The sequence below is a fragment of the Schistocerca americana genome, chromosome X (assembly GCF_021461395.2).
Source record: "Schistocerca americana isolate TAMUIC-IGC-003095 chromosome X, iqSchAmer2.1, whole genome shotgun sequence".
Lineage (NCBI taxonomy): Eukaryota > Metazoa > Arthropoda > Insecta > Orthoptera > Acrididae > Schistocerca > Schistocerca americana.
Genome location: NC_060130.1, coordinates 749,654,595 through 749,679,190, shown reverse-complemented (window position 1 = coordinate 749,679,190; position 24,596 = coordinate 749,654,595). Strand labels below are relative to the sequence as shown.

The following is a 24,596-nucleotide window of genomic DNA, read 5'->3' as shown; positions in this document are numbered from 1 at the left end:
TAATTTTTAGCAGTGCAAATTTATTCATATAAGCTAGTCCAACAAGAATATAAGTTTAGTTAAGGTAGGTATCAATTCATACCTATCAAAATGCCACCAAGGAAAAGAAGGTGTATTGGTCTGAAAAAACCCTGCAGCTAAAAGACAAACATATGCATTGGAAATACATGAGTGATGGGAACTTTGTCGACACCATGAGCATATGAGGGCTTCTACATATAGGGAAAGGGCAACTTATGAGGAGAGAGAGAGAGAGAGAGAGAGAGAGAGAGAGAGAGAGAGAGAGAGAGAGAGAGAGAGAGTAGATATTAACCATTACAGGAAATGCCAGATACTACAGCTAGTATCTAATAATATTTACTCACAGCACGTGATAATGCTTGAAGTTGCAGCGCTTGTAGTTTCTGACTCACTTCTCGATGTCGCATATTATACCAGCCATTGAAATTTGGTGAGCGGAAGAACCGGCGATACAGGCCTACCCAGTCTCCTTTGATGATGGAGGTAAGTTGAGGTCCTGAAGTCCCAAGGGTTGCCAGAAACTCTTCCTGGTTGAAAGGTCTTGGTGTGGGTGCAGCCTGCAAAATAGCAACATACAATAACATAAAATAAAAGCATTGCACATCATAATTTACAGGAAATCTGGCATATATTTTTCCTTTGAAACAACAAAGAGCTGTATTACATCTGAACAAAACACTGACCAAGGGGTATAAAGTCTTCCTGTTTTATTATCAATTACACATTATGTGTCCTGTATTCCAAATACAACATTAAAGTCAGGACAACAAAGCTATTTTGAAGCTTGATGTTGCGAGGTATAGTTCATCACATTTCATAACCATAAAAGAGAATTTCAGAGTGAAAATCAGTAGTGGCAGATGTAAACAAAATAACAATCTGTGTTTCAAAAAAAAAAATATTCTGAATGTTGGATTGCATCATGATGTGATAAAATCACCAATACTTCAGTTACTACTGCAGGGAATGAACTCTGGTTATGAAGGCCTTCGCTGCTGTGCAACAATTCAGGGCATTTGTTTTAACTTCGAATAACTAGATATCTTGAAAAATATACATCATATGGAAAAAAAGTTTCAGGTGAAAAGTTAATATTTTCAAAGCAGGCATCTGTGCTGAAACTACCATCCCCAAACCCTCCCACTGACCTATGGGGGAGGGAGGGCCAACTTTTTATTTTCAAATGTGAACCACCCAGTTTTATTGCAGATTTAAATTCAACACTAAAAAATACGTAGCGTTTATCTGAAACATTCTTTTTTCCATTTGTTGTAGCTGGTGCTGTAATCAGCGTGAAAGTTATAGCGGTTGGATGGAAGAACACAGTGAAATCAACTGCCCTAATGGTGAGGTCCGAGGGGCTCACCAAAATCAAACACCACAATGTTATGGAAACACTCAGAAACCAACCCCGAAGAGAACAGAAAACTATGTTAGATTAAAAGTCACTTATTTGTCAGACTTCCAAATGTCGAAATGTGAAAGTTTTACTGTGGAACCAAATTGCAAAACTAAATTAAATTTTCAACAATAATATAAACTATTTACAACAAAAAAATTTATTTTTTTTATCAAAAATGTGATGTAGAATCAAATGAGTTGGTTCTTAATTGCAAAAACCAGAAAAATTTAATTTTATTGATTACAGCATTGTCTACCACGAATGGAAAAGAAGTTTTGGGTAAACCTTAGGCATGTTTTTGGTGTATAATTTAAATCTGCAATAAAAATGGTTCTTAACACATTGTTACACCACATGAAAGATGCTTTACATAGGGATAGAAAATGTCATGATCTTTCCGTGAATACTGTTACCTAGAATTGGAGGAGAACTTTATCATATCAGATTTATGATTTGCAGAATATTATTCAACTACATATATGTCCAGACTGAAATGACCACACAAGATACCACATTAAAGGTCATATTATGAAAACTGGTATTTCTCAGAAACAGATGAGCATATGAAAGATATCGAGTACACATATTCCTCTACTGCGTTGTTGAGACGTATAAATTAGTTTGAGTTGACCCGATTCTCTCCTTCTTCTAGCCACTTGGTATGTATTAAAGTAACAAAACAACTGCATACAGTTCATGACGTAACTTAAAATACATTATACTCTAGAAAACTTGATTTTAATATCCTTGTAGCCAGTATTCATACATATAAAGCCTGAAATGATATTTACAAAGACCTATTAACAGGTCCACAAAATTTATGTTTATTGGACCCAAATATGACTTCTACTAATGCAAAACATTCTACTTAAAATATGTTGTATATGGGGCAAGTAGCACAGAGTTGGACCTCTATGGATGTTACATTAAGAACCTACTACAAGTATACATTCATCAACATGGCAGTTACTTAAAGTTAGGCTGTCACTATCAGAAAATGTCTAACAAAGCATAACACAGATTCATTTGTAGCTACTGAATTATAAATACACACATAATAAAATTGCTAGAGGTTGACAAAAAATGATTTAAATTCCTTCCATATGGTCTACTGCAACAGAACTTCCTGCCATTTTCATAAGACTGTTAATGGATGCTGGGTTGCTCCAGTAAGGCCTTTTATAAAGCAAGCTTGGGGACTGTGCTCTTGTCACCCAGTTACTGATGCTTCATCACAAGGTTCTTATTCTACTTCATGCTGCACCTTCATTACCTCATATGTACAGTCCCATACCTCCAAAATGTATACACTACTGGCCATTAAAATTTCTATACCAAGAAGAAATGCAGATGATAAACGGGTATTCATTGGACAAATATATTATAATAGAACTGACATGTGATTACATTTTCACGCAATTTGGGTGCGTAGATCCTGAGAAATCAGTACCCAGAACAACCACCTCTGGCCATAATAACGGGTTTGATACACCTGGGCATTGAGTCAAACACAGCTTGGATGGCATGTACAGGTACAGCTGCCCATGCAGCTTCAACACGATACCACAGTTCATCAAGAGTAGTGACTGGCGTATTGTGACAAGCCAGTTGCTCGGCCACCATTGACCAGACGTTTTCAATTGGTGAGAGATCTGGGGAATGTGCTGGCCAGGGCAGCAGTCGAACATTTTCTGTATCCAGAAGGGTCCATACAAGACCTGCAACATGCGGTCATGCATTATCCTGCTGAAATGTAGGGTTTCTCAGGGATCGAATGAAGGGTAGAGTCATGGGTCATAACACATCTGAAATGTAACGACCACTGTTCAAAGTGCCGTCAATTTGAACAAGAGGTGACCGAGACGTGTAACCAATGGCACCCCATACCATCACGCCGGGTGATACGCCAGTATGGTGATGATGAATACAAGCTTCCAATATGCATTCACCGCGATGTTACCAAACATGGATGCGACCATCATGATGCTGTAAACAGAACCTGGATTCATCCGAAAAAATGACGCTTTGCCATTCGTGCACCCAGATTCATCATTGAGTACACCATCGCAGGCACTCCTGTCTATGATGCAGCATCAAGGGTAACTGCAGCCATGGTCTTTGAGCTGATAGTTCATGATGCTGCAAACATCATCAAACTGTTCGTGCAGATGGTGGTTGTCTTGCGATCGAGACGTGGCTGCACGATCCGTTACAGCCACTCGGATAAGATGCCTGTCATCTCGACTGCTAGTGATACGAGTCCAATGGAATCCAGCACGGCGTTCGGTATTACCCTCCTGAATCCACCGATTCCATATTCTGCTAACAGTCATTGGATCTTGACCAACGCGACCAGCAATGTCCTGATATGATAAACTGCAATTGCAATAGGCTACAATCCGACCTTTATCAAAAGTCGGAAACATGATGGTACGCATTTCTTCTCCTTACATGAGGCATCACAACGTTTCACCAGGCAACACCGATCAACTGCTGTTTGTGTATGAGAAATCAGTTGGAAACTTTCATCATGTCAGCATGTTGTAGGTGTCGCCACCAGTGCCAACCTTGTGTGAATACTCTGAAAAGCTGATCATTTGCATATCACAGCATCTTCTTCCTCTCGGTTAAATTTCGTGTCTGTAGCATGTTATCTTCATGGCGTAGTAATTTTAATGGCCAGTAGTGTAATTAACTACTGTTGTTTACCAGTTTCCTTTCAGGTCAGATTTTTACTGCTTCTTTAAGTTGACAGCCCCAAAAGAAAGATGACATTCAGAATAATTTCATTTTTTATAGGCTGTGGCATGGCTGGCTTCCAAGCTAACTTGGTGGATTGGTGGAGTACAGTATTGTTTTTATAGACTCTCTACTTAATTGTGCATTCTGTCTCTCTAATATATACTTAGGCACAGTGTCAGGGGATATGGTAAAATCATGCCTTGCAGAGGCCCAGATTGTGTTTCACAGGCCTAAATAAAGAAGAGGTCTTAATGGTGAGTAGAGAACACAATTGCATTAGGATCGTGCCAGTCTTCTTTGGCACAGTTCCCATGGAGGATGAATACTGTTGCCTGTGGGTAGGAGTGCCACAGAGTATAAGACGATACTCAAATGAGCCATCCTGCATTCATTAGTAGTTACTTGAAGATTACAGCTAGTCTCATTGCCAAAAATTGCAGAACCAATGACACAAACCAGCAGAAGAAGTATTTAAATTATAAATTCAAGAGGATCTTTGAGTAAAGAACAACAGGAATCTAAATACACAGGGTTCATTTCCTATATCTATTGCAAGAAATTGTGCATAAAGGAACAAGTCAACAATATTACAGCAACAGACAGTGCACATCCAAAATCTAATCTAGATAAACAACATTTAGATGTAAGAGGAAGATACGGTTACTCACCTTGAAAGGGGATATATTTTTCTGAAGTGGCATGAGGCTGGCCATATATCTCTCTAAAGGGATCATGAAACTTTGTGTAACTTCAAGAAGATGCCTTTTAAGCAAAGCTGTTTGTACCTCCCCTGGTCGTTTTGTCTGAATACCTTTCATAAGTTTCTTCAGAATCAACTTATCTTTGTGGAGAAATGGTCGATAGTGGGTATAAACACCAGGCTTTGAATCCAGCATCTTTATATTGCCACCTTTCTTCAACTTGTGTTTCTGCACAGTCTCTAAGTAAAGAAAGTTACAACATTTATTGTACTCAGAGAAATACTGAAGAAATATTTTAAACATACTGTACCAGAGAGAGAGAGAGAGAGAGAGAGAGAGAGAGAGAGAGAGAGAGAAACATTTCAATTAATTCTGTGGACATTTATCTCACAGTTTTAATCATTACAGTGGTTCCTTCTGTCAGGACCACAATACCAAAGAGTAGTCATATTCAGTTTTATAAGAAAATAGAACTTCCACTTTGGCTATCAAATAATTGATAAACAAGTATACAAGTTTTCTTTTACATGCCTCAGCATTACGGGCAAAACATTGGCATGCATATTAGTGAACAGCTTTGATAGGGACAGTCATTTAGGAAGCATAAAAATTTCAGTGAGTGCTGCATTTATCTTTCACATGTAAATTTTTGGAATAACCCAAATGAGACCAGGCAGGTATTTTACAACTTAATACTCACATCACATGAATAGGGAGGGATAATGTCAAACTGATACCTGGTTAAATTGTAGAGTTTTACTGTATACTTTACATCTCAGTCTTTAATGCTCATAATATCCAATTAACCATAGAGTTTGACTACACACAAAGAGTATCATAATTTGTATCTAAAAGAATGCTTGCGTCTCCACAGTATATGGGTTACCCATTAACAGGATCATGCTAACACATAAAAATATGTATGTTAATGAGTGCCAACTTATTTATTTAATTTATCAGAAAAAATACATCATGTAATCAGAAAAATGTACAGATAATTTCAGTCTGGTATTACAAGCATTGCCAGATTTATACAAACAGATGCACATAGTAGCACACATTTTAAATGCTGTGTGACCAATATTCAGCCACTTTACAGGCTTCATGAGTAGCTGCCATCAGTTCTTTTAGGAAGCATGTAGTTGGACACAGCTTGCAGATATGGAGATGACCAATAGTTTTCTCTCCTCTAAGTTTGCACAGGGCAGAGTCACCAGAAAATCCCCACTTCTTCAGGTTGTTCTTACACTTGCCAACTCCAGATCATAGCCTGTTGACCATATCGGCCAGTTTTCTTCTTGTTGTCTCAGTTACACAAGGAATTTAGTCTGAATGCTGAATGTTGTTCAGGGAGTTTCTGTACTATAGAGGAAATTTAATATTGATTTGAGTTGGGCAGTTGCTGATGAGTACCCATACAGAGAATGAGTCTCTAGATTTATTGTTTTATTTCTTTCTAGTCAAGCATTAGATTTGCAGTGGGTGTCTGAGGAAGAGATACCTGCTAGACAGTAGACCTTTTCTACATCTACATTCTACATTTATACTCCGCAAGCCACCCAACGGTGTGTGGCGGAGGGCACTTTACGTGCCACTGTCATTACCTCCCTTTCCTGTTCCAGTCGCGTATGGTTCGCGGGAAGAACGACTGTCTGAAAGCCTCCGTGCGTGCTCTAATCTCTCTGATTTTACATTCGTGATCTCCTCGGGAGGTATAAGTAGGGGGAAGCAATATATTCGATACCTCATCCAGAAACGCATCCTCTCGAAACCTGGCGAGCAAGCTACACCGCAATGCAGAGCGCCTCTCTTGCAGAGTCTGCCACTTGAGTTTGTTAAACATCTCCGTAACGCTATCACGGTTACCAAATAACCCTGTGACAAAACGCGCCGCTCTTCTTTGGATCTTCTCTATCTCCTCCGTCAACCCGATCTGGTACGGATCCCACACTGATGAGCAATACTCAAGTATAGGTCGAACGAGTGTTTTGTAAGCCACCTCCTTTGTTGATGGACTACATTTTCTAAGGACTCTTCCAATGAATCTCAACCTGGTACTCGCCTTACCAACAATTAATTTTATATGATCATTCCACTTCAAATCGTTCCGCACGCATACTCCCAGATATTTTACAGAAGTAACTGCTACCAGTGTTTGTTCCGCTATCATATAATCATACAATAAAGAATCCTTCTTTCTATGTATTCGCAATACATTACATTTGTCTATGTTAAGGGTCAGTTGCCACTCCCTGCATCAAGTGCCTATCCGCTGCAGATCTTCCTGCATTTCGCTACAATTTTCTAATGCTGCAACTTCTCTGTACACTACAGCATCATCCGCGAAAAGCAGTACAGAGGGCTAAGTTTGGAGTGGAATTGATCTCAGGCAGCATGTGATGATTCTGTAAGTCTTGTTTAGGGCAATGTCACCCTGTCTGGTAAGGCTGTAGCCGTACCAGACAGGACAGGAAAATTCTGCTGCACATTAATGGAGGGCTAAGACTGATGTTCTCATAACATGAGGCTGTGTCCTGTGTTATAAGTACAGAGGGCTAAGTTTGATGTTCTCTTAACAACAGGCTGTGTCCCCCCCCCAGTAGTACCAGCTATTTTCTGGAGGATGTCATTTCTTGCTGATAGCTTCCTTTTGGTGTTCAAGCAGTGGGATCTGTATGTTAGTGTTCAATCAAGCATGACTCCAGAAATATTTGGGTGTAGTGCTATCTTCTACTTGAGTGTCTTCCCAGGTCAACAGCAATTTTCTTCTTGCTTGTTTGTTTGTTATGTGGAAGGCAAATATTGTGTTTCTGATGGATTGGATTTTTGGCTTGTCGTCTTCGTAGTAACTAATGAGGTCTTTTAGAGATTGGGACAGCTTCCTTTCAACATGTTTGATACTTGTCTGTCATGCTGCTATTGCACCATCGTCTGCATAGATAAAACTCCTTGTTCCTTCTGTGCAGTGTTGGTCATTGGTGTAGATGTTAAATAAGATGGGAGCTACGATCCTTGTGGGAGGCTATTTTTCTGGCTCTTCCATCTACTTCTATGGCCTCAAAATTCAACAAAAAATCTTCAGTTTAGCAGCAGGCATTCTAATATCTGAGATAGTTTATAATCCTTTGTTATTTCATAGAGTTTCTTTAGTGGTAGCCAGTGGTTGACTGTGTCACATGGTGCTGTCAGGTCAAAGGTTGGAAGTGTGTTTGTTCTTGTATAAGTACTAGTTCTATTATTTTGGGCAGTCTGTCTAATATCATTCACTCAAGAACTTTGTGTAGATGAGAAAACAAGGAGATCAGTCTGTAGTTCTCTGTATCATTCACATCTTTGCCAGGCTTCAAAACTGCAATGACTCTGACCTTTCTCTAAAGTTTTTGAATTTTACAGTTCCTTGTGCAGTTGGTTAGTAATTCTAAGAGCCATTGTTGGCTAATGGGACCAAATCTTATGAGTTGTTCCATGCAGACTTCATATAGGCCTGATGCTTTGACATTTTTGCATTTGTTATGGGTAGAAAGAGTGAGTTTTTTGATCAGATAATCTATTTTTGAGAAAATGCATTTTTGAAACATTTACAGTTTCGTGTTAAAAACTGTGTGTAATATATTGATATGACATACATAGAAGTATTTTAAATCATTGTTTAAAAATTGCAGCACATGATGTTCTGCACCTAGTTTGAGAGACTGATACAGCTTGCCCTGCCAGAGATATAATTGAGCTAACACAGTTATTTTTTCTTTTTGATACACTGCAAGAGAGTTGACCATAAATTTTGCACCATTTGTATTGTTTCCTCTGTGAGTATTTTCTTCCCTTCAATATGCAAAGACCTAGAAAACATGTACATCAATGTAAGTAAGTAACAGGTATTCAAAATTCATCTCATGGCTTGTCTACATCAGTATTTGATGTCCCAGTAGCATCTAACTCCTGCATTGGTAGTGATACATTGTGTGACATTAGAATGAGATTTTCACTCTGCAGCGGAGTGTGCGCCGATATGAAACTTCCTGGAAGGTAGGAGACGAGATACTGGCAGAAGTAAAGCTGTGAGTACCGGGCGTGAGGCGTGCTTCGGTAGCTCAGATGGCAGAGCACTTGCCCGCGAAAGGCAAAGGTCCCGAGTTCGAGTCTCGGTTGGGCACACAGTTTTATTCTGCCAGGAAGTTTCATATCAGCGCACACTCCACTGCAGAGTGAAAATCTCATTCTGAAAACATCCCCCAGGCTGTGGCTAAGCCATGTCTCCGCAGTATCCTTTCTTTCAGGAGTGCTAGATCTGCTAGGTTCACAGGAGAGCTTCTGTAAAGTTTGGAAGGTAGGAGACGAGATACTGGCAGAAGTAAAGCTGTGAGTACCGGGCATGAGTCGTGCTTCGGTAGCTCAGATGGCAGAGCACTTGCCCACGAAAGGCAATGGTCCCGAGTTCGAGTCTCGGTCGGGCACACAGTTTTAATCTGCCAGGAAGTTTCATCGTGTGACATTGATGGCACTAAACCTGAAAATGCTTCAAAAGGAAAACTAGTTATAATTGAAGAACAATACAAGAAACTAAATGCTGGGACTACAAAATATGAGATAATTAGTGTGTCAGTATTATCAGGTGGTTTGGAGAACAATGTGTGATGCAAACAATGTGGAGTATGTGGTGTTTCACTAAAAACATACACATATGTAGGATTTGTTTGTGAATTAGAGTTGATATTATATTTTTCAATTCCTTGCATGTTACTGCAGATACTGATAACCTATACGATGTAAACATTATACTGGTTTCTGGATTACAGTCTATAGGTAAGGGCAGGGCTGCAGGTGCCACGTTATGTGGTGTGATGTATCTCCCTACTCAACACTTAAAATTTGACAAATACTTCATTGCAATAAACTCTGCTATTGAAGATGTAGCACAGGAAAATATGAAAAATGCAGTTGACGAAGCTGCTGTTGAAAATAATAATAACAGGCACCTGTCCATAGCTTTTGATGGGAACTGGCAGAAGAGAGGACACACATATCTAAATGGTCTTGTAACAGCTGCAAGTGTGGACACTGCCAATGTAGTTGATGTGCCAATACTTTCCAAGCATTGCTGATGCAATGACAGAATTAAAAATAAACATTAAGAAGAGTGCACAGCAAGTTATTATGGTTCAAATGGTAGTATGGATGTTGCTGGAGTGATAAGTATTTATCAACACTCAGTAGAATGGTACAATGTTAGATACATAAATTACCTTGGAGATGGTGACTCAAAGGCAATCAAAGAAATTGAGGAATTAAGGCCTTATGGGAACAATGTGAAAATTTGCAGACTAGAATGTGTTGGCTGCATTCAGAAAAGGATGGGCTCAAGACTTTAAAAGCTCTAGGCTAGCATGAAAGGCAAGAAACTGACAGATGGAAAAACTTTAGATAGGAAAAACAGACCGGCAGATGCTGCTTTGGACTGTATTCAGAAGTGCCAGGATTTAGCAATTAGGCAGAATACAGCAGATGCAGAATTGATCAGAAGAGCAGTCTGGGCATCATTTTTCACACTGCTTCATGCAGTGAGAATCCCCAAATGGGCTACGTCCAAAAGGTGAAGGTAGTTGGTGCAAGCACAACAGAGGCAAGGTAACTGAACAACAATACAGTCACCATCACCATTTGCCACTTGCCGTAATGAACGAAATAAAACCAAAATTCTGAGACCTTACAGATATTAGTCAACTAAAGAAATGTCTTCATGGCTGGACTCAAAATCCAAATGATTTAGTGAACCATATGATATGAAACAGACAACCTAAAATGCTGTTTGTGGATACAAACACTCTTCGCTTTAGCATTTATGATGCTGTTTCACCATTCAGTCAGGGCAATATAACAAAGTGCAAAGTTTTTCATAAGATGAGGCTCTGCATGGGATTATGAACTGCAGCAGCTATACTTTGTTTAGACAAGGAACACCTCAAGTCTTCAGATAATACTGTAAATATCTATTCAAAAATGGCTGGACAACTTAGGAGAGTCACAAACAGGAAGCTGTTGGACAATTCTGATGATACTAGCTATGGAGCAGAAATACATTGGAGCAAATACTTTTAAGATCCTTTCCTATAGCTTTAGTTTTTTGGTATATAAGGGACATTTTCTCATAGTCTATTTATAGCAGAAAGATGAAATTTTCAGGAGTTGTTCCTTAAGGCCTTCTAATATATCTGAATTAAAAGATTTGTGAGATTATTTTGTATTAAGAGATTTGTATTCTAAATTCCTTGTTAAAATGTATAATTTAAAAAAAAAATTAGGAAAAAATATCACAAAAACTAAACTTTCTTTTTCCAAAGTGATTAATCCAGCACAAACGCAGACCATATGCTCAAGTTCTGTAAAAATTCAAGAGTACAGTCATAACACCTCATGACAAAATGTTTGTAACTTTTGGCTCAGTATAACATTATAAGCACAGGGCATTCCACATACCCTTAAATGCTCTATTAAGATCATTCGTGATCAAAGGATCATGCAGAATGCTACTGTGATGTTCATTAAATATTTCTAATTTTTTTTTCTCTTTTTCAGAAGTTTTGCTTAGTTTGGAACTTTCAATGAACTAATTTGCTATTTGGTTCACAGATATGTTGCTGTGGATTTTGCTCTCAGAAGGAGCATTACTTCAGCATTTCGGTAGCCTTTTGTCTATTTCCACCCAAGTCTACCGCCTCCATTAACTGCGTGCATTTTGACTCAGAAATAGAGGAAATGACACACTGATTAGTTCTGATGGTTTCAGCACTAAATGTGTTCATTTTGAAATGGTATTTATATTTGTTCAACACAGTAGACGTTTCTGGAGTAAGTCCCTGTATGTATATATATCTGCAGCCTCTAGGAATAGCTTTGTGGATGCAGAACCTTACGGTGTTTGCAAACTCTTCATATGTTCCAGAATAGGTTGAATAGTTTTTTTCTGCACATCTAGCATGGTGATGAAATTTGTAGGCATACTGATTTGATGCTTTGTTATGACAGGTTTTCACTAACAAAATTAAGGCCAGGTTTGTTACCGCATTGCCATGTGCCACAACTGAAAGATGGGGGTAGTTTGTTGTCATTGAAAAGTGACAGCTCATGATGGCCTCTCCATTTACATTGCCTTCAGGGTATCCCTAGGCAGTGCTGTGGCTGTTGAAACCACCAATGAAAACAGAAGTTTTCTGAAATTTGAAATTAGGAGGAGGATTGAAAGAACAGAACTAATATAATTCAGTGGCATTTTCTCCAATATACAGTTTTTCGGGAATGGAGACAGGCTCCCCAGTATTTACATTTGCACAACTAAGTTTGTCAGCAAGTTGCTTAATGTAAATATTAATACATGATGGGACACTACTTTTGAAATCAATTTTTTAAGCTACTTTCTCATAATGCAGTCTCTCTGTGAACCATCCTAACATACATAAATGCTCTCAAACTTACCAATGATGGTCACTATATCATTTCTGCTCATTTGCAACTGCAGAATCCTTGTTTCCGACTCAGAAATTACTATAGCCTATGGTCTCTACAGAAACCACTAAAATACTTACTGATGAAGTGTGACACATGTTTAGAAGCAGAGTGGCTATCTTAAGTATTACAGTCCTGTACAACTGTGTGTTGTGTCATTTTTTCTTTTCCCCAAACCTATTCAGTAACAATGAAACATTAACTGCGTCTGCTTTACTCACTTCTTAATTTCCTTATGCTGATTCACATTTTCTATCTAAATCCAATGTAATTGTGCATGACATTGCACAAACTATCTGCTAATCATGTAAGCTTGTTAATAATTCTAGTTTTCACAAATTTACATACAGGTAATGAATGAGGAACTGATTAATCTAGTCATGAACAACAATGAACTATGTGGAGGCTTAAGAATTTGGTGCACTAAATCTTTTGTATTTTCTGATAGCCATGTACAATAAGTAACTCCAATGGGAATTTGTAATTGAAGTTGAACTGGATATAATCAGTTTTAATGAGGTTTACTGTCAGTGAGTTTGTTTCAAACCACGTTTGGAGTCCTGAAAGTAATTTTTTGAGATCAGCCTTTAGATCGGCAGACTTTCTGGAAGGCTAGTATTGTCAGCGATGTAGTGAACTTGTATGTTTTGTACAAGAAAGGTAAATTATTTATATATATGAGAAATAGCAGCAGGCCAAGGACAGGTGCCTAAGGTAATTCTTGGAGTACAGTACCCCAGTCAGACTCTACTCCCTCACCTGCTTTGCCCCTCTCACCCAAAACCACCTTCTGCTTCCTTTTTTGGAGGTAGGATTTTCACCAGTTTGTAACAGAACAAGGTGGGAGCATTCTACTTGTTCTTATACCAATCCTGATGCCACTTTTATTGTTTCTTCCTTTTCTGGTATATTTTTGTTAGCAGTGTCTATAAGTTAATTACATGAAATAAGTAATTTCTTATTAATGCTGTATTTCACAAAACTCTATTATTCACAGGATAGTTTTCAGACTGCTGAGGCACATTTAGTGTCTATGGAAACATTTTATTTACAGAAATGGTGATAATTTATGATACCTGTAGACCATGTACATTTCAAAATTCCATACTGCTAAAAATTGTTCATTTCAAGATTGCCATAGGTCATTTAAAAGTTCCTCATTCTCCACTTTTCGACAAACATTTGATTTTCCCAAAACGTGATATTTCCAGAGTTATTAATGTTTAAAATTTTCATGTTCTAGAATGTTTGAATCTTAAAGTGTAATTCTTCCCAAAATCCAGTGACACTGTTTTGCAGCCCTGATTTTTCTGCTTCTGAAAACGTGTATTTTCAGTCAAATGTCCTATTAGTTTTTAAATTATCCACTTCACACAACTTTTTGGTGAATTTTGGGAATTCTTTGCACATTAAATTGCTCTCCTATAAAATAGTAGCAATAATTTTGCCATTTTTAACTATACAGCGTCACTGCATGTTGTATTTTTATCCCTTCTAATTTTACTGGATTTTATATTGATGTCTAAAATATAACAACTTAGTATATCACCAATTTGTAATTTTCTGTAATATTCACATCTACAAATAGACTTCATGCACGACGGCCAGTAGCTGCAATGTCCACAATCCACATTTCCATGAAGCAATTCTCACGAGTTCACGTCTTCTAGTCAGACTGTACAGTCACTGTGTAATTAGTCAGCTGCATCTAACTATTACAATGTAAAGTTCCTCACTCAGTTATCTATACATCCACTTGAAAATCTCTTTTAAACCACTCAGGGAGTCTGTGAAGTGCAGATGTGTTACATATTAATAGTTAAAATTACTAAATAAAAGCTGATCATCTTAGGTTTAAAGCTATAAATGCAATGCATGATATAAGAGAACTTGACTGTGTTGTGGTATTAAATCATTACTTACTTTGAAAGAACCTATTAGTTAGCAGAAGAAGGTTGGTGAAGATGGACATCCAAGAGACTTATCATGTCAAGTAACAGACTAGTAACGTTACAAGTTTGCCACTGCCTCTCTGACACCATAGTGAAACGCTCTATGAGAAAACCCAACTGGCTTCATCTTTTTTAACTAGGGAATTCCAGTACATTGTTCACTGATGATGTCAAAGTTTTCAGAGTGTCTCACCATTCTGGGATACAATACTTTCTTGAGGACTTTCATGAATGTGGTCAAGAATTATCCAAAGTGACCCTGATTTTAACAAGATTTGGTTCATGCACGAAGGAGCTTGACCCCCTTGAAGCAGGAGAGCATTTGATGTCCTGGAGGAGCACTTTGGGGACCATATTCTGGCTCTGGGATACCCAGATGCCCCTGGCATGGGCTTTGATTGGCCACCACATTATCTGGATCTGAACACGTGGGACTCCTTTTTGTGAGACTGTATTAAAGGCAAGGTGTACGGGAATAACCTGGAAACCATTGCTGAGCTGAAAACAGTCATTCGGGAGGTCATCGACAGCATCGATATTCCGACACTTCAGCGGGTCATGCAGAATTTCACTATTTGACTGTACCACATCATTGCCAATGATAATAGGCATACCAAACATATCATAACCTAAATCTGAATATCTGTAATGACATTTACATATAGAAGAAAGTGTGTGCACACTGTAGTTTGTAACTAATTTACATTTTGTTTCATAAAGTTCAATAATTGTCCTCCTGTACATTCTCCTGCACTAAATGAACAGACTTTTTTCCACTACTGAAACTACCTTGCAAGACTATTACTGTCATTAAAAACACTTAAAACAAAAAATCGTAATCGGAGCTTTCAGAACTACAGATTGTTCTTCATGGAAGAAAGAGGGCTAGATTAACTTCTCCCTCTGCCTCTCCCCTCTCCTCTCTCCCATCCCATTTTTGCAGCCTTTCTCACTCAGATTTAATGTTGAAGAGGAGCCACCTGTTGCAAGAATGAGTAGAAACAAAGATGAAGGTGAATGTTTCAGAGAGAGTTAAGGAGTAGGAGGTCATAGACACAGTTAATTGGTAAGCACTGGAAACTTTAGATCAAAGATGATAGTAAGAACAGATTGAGAAGCACAGATGGATAACAAGAGGAAGATAATTCAACAACAGAACAACAGAAAGAATAATGCAACTAAGAAACAAAAAGAAATGGGGAAAAGAATGAGGAAATGTGTATGTGTGGGTGGGAGAGCAGGGGGCAGGGTGGTAATACATGTTGACACTTGGGTGTGCATGCAGCGAATCTTTGAGGTACATGAGATGTGCACTACACTTTGATAAAATGGCAAAGGGGTCAAAAATGATTTTAAGTGGTCATATTTCCCTAAACATATGTTCTTTCAATGGGACTTCCACACTGAAGTTAAGAATTCAGCACAAATCCATATAGAAGAATTTGCCAATGTTGAGTCCTCATGTGAATGTTATTAACTGAGATTAACATTATGCATCAACAGGTGAAAAGGGAAACATTTTAGAACAAATCCCCCATTAACCTGGTTTGATACATTAAAAATAAATTGTTCATTCCAGAATACAATGAAAGATCATATATGAATGATCATAAAAGTTCCTCTTGGATAAAAGCTGAAAATTCATTCAATATATGGCATAGGGTACCATTTTCAAGGAGGGAAGAGCAAAGAGGATGAGATTATAAAACATTTTCACAACAAGGTAAAAATAAAATAGACAATAAATATCCAAAAAAAATAAATTAACACAAAAGAAATAACTACCGCAGGAAAAAATTGTAGACGGGAGACTGATATATCCAGAGAATAATATCATAAAGCAAAGTGATAGCTGACAGTGGTAAATAGCCATCTGTCCATCTGATGAAGGCAATCTGTTGAAATGTGTACTTTACAATTGATGTGGATAAATACAATGGCATTTAAAAGTTCTTTCATTGTATAAACTCATCATGATTGCTGATCTCTTTCTAGACTTCTTGTGTTTTACAACTAGCCTTTGTACCTTGACACATTTCTCAATCAAATTTCACTTTTGATGCTGTGGTAGCTGTATACTGTGAGCACGCACAATTAAATAGCACATGCCTACATGGTCGGCCTAAAGCGGCCAGTGCGCATTGGCACAGAAAGTGCTGCACCATGTGATACACAATCATATATAAGGCAGCACAGCTGGACCTTCAACAGACTGATGTTTATGTGATAGATGTATGCTCCATGTTAGACTGTGTGTTACTGTTCATCCTGGTTAAGTCTATTAGTACAAAGTACTACTTCATTCAGTGTCTTAGTATCTCTCTGCATGTCGAAACAGAGTAAAGTTGGTTGGTTGGAATTGTGATATTGTGTTTGTGCAACATTACAATAAATGCAGTTGCAAGACTATTACTTCAGTAGCAGACACTAAATAATTTCTAACAGGGCATGAACATAGTTTATTTACAAAGTCTGAATTGTCTCCTTTTTGATTCCAGTAGCATATCTCACAACTGACCGCTATAATAGATTTGGAGGCAAGACACTCAACACCACACATGCTAGAGAAATATACATATATAGAAACCATACCTGTATTGGATGGCTCACATATTCTAATTATGTGTGGCCAGTGCTGCAGTGTTTTTGCAAAGAACGGATTTGTCACACCAAGAATGACATATGGAGGAGCATGAGCTTTAGTAGTATATTCTTTGAACTCACTGTCATGGATAGTGAAGTATGGTCGATAATCACCACAATATGTCAGTGGTGCAATCATGCTATAACCAGGCAAAAATATGAAAACAATTAGAATGCAAGTAAAGAACTTATTGTGTCTAACAATAATTTACAAAATATTCAAAAATTAATTTAATGAACTTCAAACACTATGTAATTTATATTCAGAAACTATTACCCTGGCCTTTATTTCTCAACTACACCAATAAGAAATAAATCTAAAATCATGAACCAGAGGTCCCACATAAAAGCACATGATGCATTGTATATGGTTGTAATCACAGAGTCATACACCTATGGAAACGTTAGATGGGAAAACAATTTTAGTATGATGTGTATCACTCTTTATCTACAATTCCGACCAGCAAACATGTAAAGAATCTTTCATATCAGTTTTTACAGTGTTTCACAACAAAAGCAACACAAGTAAAACTAAAATTTATAGATATATATGTATGTATGTATGTATGAAGGAAAGCTGCCAAGCTGTTTACCTGGTGAAGCACAAATTAACTTTTATAGATACATGTTTCAGACTCGCTATTGTTTATAGTTTGTATTGCACATAATTTCATGTACAGAATACGACAATTTTGTGACTGTAAGTGGATGAAAGTCAGCCTTTACCCAGCTGTGACAGCATTCTTTTACAATGACAAGGTCAATATAATTTGCTACAGCAGCTGCAGAAAATGTCCAGTTGGCAAGCCAAGATTATGTTGGGTTGGAAGTGAACCCAGTTTAACTGGTCTGACGCTGTTAGTCAGGTGGTGTGTCAAACTGTATCTGTAGAAGCCTGACCTACACCCCAAATGGATAGACAGTAGTAATGCCATAGACCCCAACACCATGATGCTTTATACATCAGTGTATTTAATATTCCCTATCAGCTGCTACTCTCCTGGTTGACTTCACACAAGTAAACAAGCATCACTGATGCCAAGTCAGAGTCTTCTCTTATCATTAACCACAGTTTTGAATTATCTATTCCCACTCCCTCCCAACCCACATGTATGTGTTTGAGTACACTATAACAGGAGAGCTACACAGCAGGAAGTGTGAGAGAAAGTCTGGTGAGTGGCACTCTTCTTTTCGGCCCCACTTCCAGTAAGCAGTTCCTGGTGGTCCTAGCTGATACTCTCATTGCTATACTGATGCTACTTTGTGTTTCAGCTGTCATTTGATCAACAATGGCTACTTGTACAATACTTCAAGCAAGAAAGTGTATGGTGCCACTACCAGAAATATAGCAATAAGATAGACATTCAGTCTCCCACAAGCCCACATATATGACATCACTAAAGTTCAATTAATTACATGAATTGTGCTTTTGTATGCCATCCTGGCATATCTTCAATATTCACTAACCCAGTAGGATGTCAAATAGAGTCTCTGGAGGGTCACATTTTTCACACTCAGGACATGTTTCCTAATCATGGTGCTTTGAATCATTCATTGCCTTCACAGCCCTTACTCCATGCAAATATGAGAATTTCAGAAGTGCTCATTTTCCATTTCTCACTACTTTGTAAAAGTAACACTCATCTTACATTAATAGCAGAAATCACTAGCACACATTACTGATAAATATCATTACAACTCGTCAGTAGTGTATACAAGCATTTTTTTGAAAGGCCTCTCATAAATGGTTTACTGTTTGCATAATATTTCCATTTGTGCTGCATATACATATCTACTTAGAAAATGCATTTTTCTCCATTTAACACAACAATATTTAACAAAATTGGTAAAACAAGAATTTATTTAACAATAACTTCTAACAAATACCACAAACCACAGTTTCTCAGGATGTTCATCAGTAAATACTCATGGAGTCCATAGAAGCAATATCACCAAAGCTTACTAAATAAAAATGAACTACATAAAAGAGTTAATCATAATTACGGACAGAATAATAGGAAATGTATACAAGAGAAAGCTTGTTGACAACCTCTCCAGAAAAATCAAGATCATGGCAGTACCAACAGAAAATTGCACTAATAAAGCAATTAATACAGTTCATTTTTGCCTATTCCAGTAGACTTTTACGTAAACACACAACACAATCTTGTTTTAAAAAATTGAATATTCACACATCTATACAAAAATATTTTAAGAGATACAAGAAAATATTAGTATATGTCTAACATACAGAAAATCAAAATAGAAGACTTTCATGTCAGCATACTATAGTTGAAAAAGGTATCTGAGGATGCCAGTAAAATACAATGAGCAATGTTCCTGAAATTGAAAGTAGCAACATTAGAGAATTGGGCTTTAGGTATGACACATAGAAAGAGACTGAAACATATGTGACACCAAAACTGAACAACAATTCAAGAAGTTGTTGGAAATGGATACTGCAATGCTACATAAAAATTGTTATCAGTCAAAGGGCAAACATGAAGAAGGTATACAAAATAGACAACTGATTTCCGGTCCTATTGTCTTAGCAATTTTGCATCATACATCAAATCATTAATAAGTCTGCACAGGTCTCCTTAAGAGTTCACTGAGCACCAGGAGAAATGAAATTAAATTCAGAGGAGTCTAAATTATGCAACAAAGTTGTTGTCCATTCATCCTATCAGTAATAGTGGAACTTCGACAACCTCCAAGAAGTTTCACTGAAATGGAACATAGCGACAATTGGTTTGTGTTTGTTATCTGTCAGGAAGAGGAACAACATCAACTCACTGAAAATCATTTAAGACTACAGTAATATTCAGAAAGAGGGCATGTGACCATCCACAGAAGTATCAGACCTGAGGGTGCTGTCGTGGAGGGAGCCCTGTTGTTAATTACCAACTGGCAGAATGTTCATGAGTCTCATTCAGTTTCTTACACCAGAAATGATGCACCTAGCCTTTTGTAGACATTCAAGCACTATACCTCAACACACAAAAGACTGGTGAGAAGCAGTCAGTAAAATCAGTGACAATGCAGAGCCTACATTCAGACTATATCATAAGAATATTTAAAATTTGCAGAGCAATAGACAAATGAGATTCTGAGTCATGAAAATAGTTTCACACATCATCAGTCCAGAGAAATAAACAAATGAGGAACATCTACAAACAGATATCAATGTTGCAGCTTCTGTGTTGACATAGGAATTGTGTAATAGATGGTGGAGCCAACACACAATCCTAATGAACTTCACAGTGCTTTACATACTTTGTGATTTATTTGTGACATATACAGTGTCAGAAAATTAACACAAGTCATAAAGAAGATATTGCACTGTGATGTCTTTCTGGAGAATATGCTGGACCTGCTAGCTGTTGGAGAGATATACTTGAACATACATCCCAAAATGCACTATATTTTCCACACTTACAGGGTATAGAATACACATTGTTAAAACATATACGACATGTGACTATGTCACATATACTATTTGAAGATGGCTAATGGCCAATACTGGTAATTAACTACGTCCAATACATACAATATTATACAGCCAAAATGGAACAACGCTAATATCTTGACACAGATCTTATTAAAGCAGTTTATTTTCTGAAGCTCTATGGGTGGTGCAAATATAGATTTTACCACCCACTGCAAATATATATTTTAAAAAAAACTTTGTTATAGATTGACACTTGAGCCTTGATGGAGGGAATACTGAAGTAGCTCCACAATCATTTATTACGAGTTCTCACGAATGTTTCAGAATTATTACGAAATTATATTAATTGTGGTTCAGTAAAGAACTCCTGATTTTTACCCTATATATCAAAACAAAAACAGGGTGCTAAGAAAACCAATAATTAGTCTGCACTAAATGAAAGAGCATTTACACAATAATCACATTATCTTTAATAATGTTTGGTGCAACAGAAGATGCTACATCAGTCTTTAAAAATGGAAGGGGTGAGGTTCCCCTGAAAACAGCTCTTAATTTTATGAGAGAAGGAGAAATTTATGGGGAATTAATTTATATCTTGAGAATTTTAATATAGGCAGTGTTAGTGTTTTGAAAGCTAGATCTGCAGAACACAACAGTTATAAACTGAGGACATCAAAGACACTTAGTATCTAATGAGACAAATAAGAAAACATATTAATACTAATTAATCCACATGCCAATCATATATTATAGCAGCAAAACTTCTACGCAATTGAGAATTCACTATCAAATAATTTCTTAGTAAGTATATCAGGATTTCTGCTACATTACACAATACCAAATTGCACCAGTAGTATTATAAGCAAACTTTATTTGTTTAACATGCAAACAAAACACAGTGCGCTACTTTAACTGCATTGAAAAATACATACCTTACAAGAGCTTGCACCATTTCTGAACATGTAGAGGGAGATGAAGCCATTACCACGATTGGCTCACCGGTAAGTACTAATTCCCATAAGAGGAGTACATGTGAGACAACAGGTGAAAAACATCGGAATAAGTTTACTTCATGAATAGAGCGGAGGACAGTCGGTGGTGGCTGCACTAATGAATTCATTCTTGGAGGTGAGCCTGATGGAACTACACTGCATGGCTTTTTGCTTTGAACAGGAATATAAGCCTGAAAGGTCCAAAAAATTTGAATTAACAGCATATACTATGTTACTGGTTAATAAATTCAGTTCCTAAAAACAACATGTTTCCACTATAGCAGTACCCATACACAGAAAGTTTATAATGACAGTGAGAAAGTTAACACAATACATTATTAAGTGAGAGGTTGGTGACAGAAATAATTCTTATGTATTGAACTGTATTTTCTTCCATACAATAGTATTCTATCAACTGATACTACCAAATGAACTTAGCAGGTCATTCTGAAAGCATTGCTAGTGATTGGTTTCTGGATCACTGACATTCATTCAATAAAATTGTACAATAATAGCAAACATAATAGATTATTGATACAAGTTTCAGCAATATGCCATCATCGGAAGAGATGTAGTGGCCCTTAATGTTGTGCTCCAAATGATATTCAGTTCACAGTCAGCCACAAAGATGAGTTCAGAGTATTTGCAGGACATGACTTTTAATTTCAAAATGAGTTTGAGTATCAAGATCAGCCAAGTCTTGCGCAGAGGACCCATCCTGACTGTGCACTTTAAGTAATTTATGGAATCCATAAAAACATATATCTGAATTACCAAACAGGTATTGGAACCTCACATTTAGACCTGAAACATTTCTTACAAAAGAAAAGTTATTACCAACCAAGTTATTTAGGCAAGCCTTAGAGCTTCCACATGCCATAACCATTATGCTTGTTTGCAAACTCCATAGTGATTCCCCTACAACTTTTTTACGCATATTTGCTTGTTGTGTTACTTCAGACACTGAATCCATCAGAAATGCAGTCTTAAAGTGTTTTATGTTTTGACTGACCCTGCATAAGTAATCCCAAGGATATTTTATTTGAATACAATTTGTACTTCCCTATGAGTCTGTCTAACATTTCTGAAAGAAACATGAAACTGAAAGAGAAACATTCATAGAAATTTTTGTTCTTCTTCTTCTTCTTTAACTTGTTTGTTTTTTGTTTTCTTTTTTCCCCTCTAAAATTCTGAACGTACATTTCATTCAGTAGACTGAAATGTTAAAAAAATTAACTCAAAATTTAATTTGATGAACTTTACTGCTCCATACACTGTTTTACACTGCTTCACACTCTAGATCTCAAGCAAAAAACTTACTACAGTACTTGTAACAGTCAGTCAATATCAAAAGAAGAAAAATAGGGATGGGACTGCAAGAAACTGTAGTTCTCATCTTGATAGTGTGTCAGCTTCTATATTTGTCAATTGAAGCATCCACTTACAGCAGATGGCAAACACAACCATACAATCTGGCAATTCTTTCCAATTGTTTCACTGACTGTAATCTACTACATGTCACTGCAGGATAAAAATTGAACTAACTACAGCACATAGATGTTAACTGATCTTTTATCATTATATATTATGATTCACAGACAAAAGTAAATGCCCCAAAGCACCCATTCATTGTCATACCTGAAGCACTGTTCCAAACAGTGGTAGATTAACGTTTTCTCCAGGGACAGGACTTGGCCACTGGTCTATATCATGGCACGCAGCTTCTATACTTGGCTCACCATTTTCAAAATATTCAGGGGCGATCAAAGAACACACTTCAGTGAAGAGGCTCAAGAATGACAAACGGGACACAATAACCAAACTCTGAAATACATATTACAAAATTAATACAAAATGATAATATTGCAGTCATAATATAGAAAATGAAATAGTATTTCAAATTGTGTAAATTAATGTATTTTACAAACAAAGAAAATGGACTGTGACATTGGAGCCAACAGATAATAAAACTTTGTCTTGTCTTCTCCTCCTCCTCTCTCTCTCTCTCTCTCTCTCTCTCTCTCTCTCTCTCTCTCTCTCTCTTTTCTCCATTAATTTTACTCACTGTTTTACAATGGGTGGATTGTTATACATCAGTGGACATTTTATGCATTTCAGTTAAGACTCATTAATTCTTAAAGCAAAATAGAAAAATTTTGATAAATGCACCACACCAATAGTTAAAGCAAGTTGGCAATCACCATTTTGAGTTGTACTCTTACCAAAATTAGATCAAAGGTTTCAGTAATAGTACTGACCTTCATTTATGTACATCATAAGGTTATAAACAGTGTTATCACACAAATCATTACTGCACATTACGATCACAAGACAATGCCCAATGACAGATGTCCATTATTTTACTGTCTTCTTGTCAATACAACTGAAAAAGAACTTACTACTCTGATCTGCTTTTCATAATATATGTTGTTCTCTGTTCTGCATTTGTCTGACAATAGTATTTAGCAATAAAATTTTGACTTTCACAGCTATGCACGTTGTATTTTAGAAACATCATAAATGTATCTCTAATCTCATACCGTGACCCACAATAGCTCTAATTTCAATTCAAGGCATCTTCTGGAAATGTTGATTACATGGCAGTCATGCGTTTTAATTTGGCAGATTAAAATAATTTACTTATGTTTTTGTCAGGCATACACAGCATCCACTTTGTGCTCATTTCATGATGTTTTCATACTTCTGTACCTTTCTGTGCTGCAAAAGCCAACACCACAATAGTCTTCACCCCAAGATACACAATACCCATTAACACTGCCCATGGATTGAGAAAGACAGAGGGTGTTAGCAAGACTTTGAAAATTTATTGAAAAGACAGATTAGAAGCCATGGTAGTGGAAGTGTTCATTGTTGTTGACAAAAATATTGTATGTGCTGAGCTCAAAACTGAGTCTGGTAGTAAAGTTATCTGGACATGAGTGGCAGCCCTAGGTGAAGTCAGGTTAATTACTGGATTTTTTTAAGGGCCACTTTATTCTACCATAGGAATTGTACATAGTTAATGTTGAGCAGATATGCTTATTTAGAAGTGGCTACATTTGCACTGATTACATAACACATTAACATGCCATTTGCTTGTGCAGTGTGTTCAAATCATCATTTTTATAGTCCTCCTCTGCAAGTATAAATTGTGAAGAATCATTGAAGGAATCTCTGTGCTCAGTAGTGTGG

The 24,596-nt window shown here is 37.1% G+C and overlaps 1 protein-coding gene across 1 annotated transcript in view; it reads right to left on the bottom strand.

Moving 5' to 3' along the window:
- The window catches only part of LOC124555343 (protein DENND6B), a 221,829-nt gene that overhangs the window by 30,203 nt on the left and 167,030 nt on the right, over positions 1–24,596 (bottom strand). The window contains exons 3-7 of the mRNA XM_047129224.1: positions 23,043–23,228; positions 21,345–21,595; positions 16,911–17,101; positions 4,834–5,105; positions 366–578 (exon numbers count right to left, since the gene is read on the bottom strand). Of these exons, the coding sequence (XP_046985180.1) occupies positions 366–578; positions 4,834–5,105; positions 16,911–17,101; positions 21,345–21,595; positions 23,043–23,228 (1,113 nt within the window). The remainder of the gene's footprint in view (positions 1–365; positions 579–4,833; positions 5,106–16,910; positions 17,102–21,344; positions 21,596–23,042; positions 23,229–24,596) is intronic.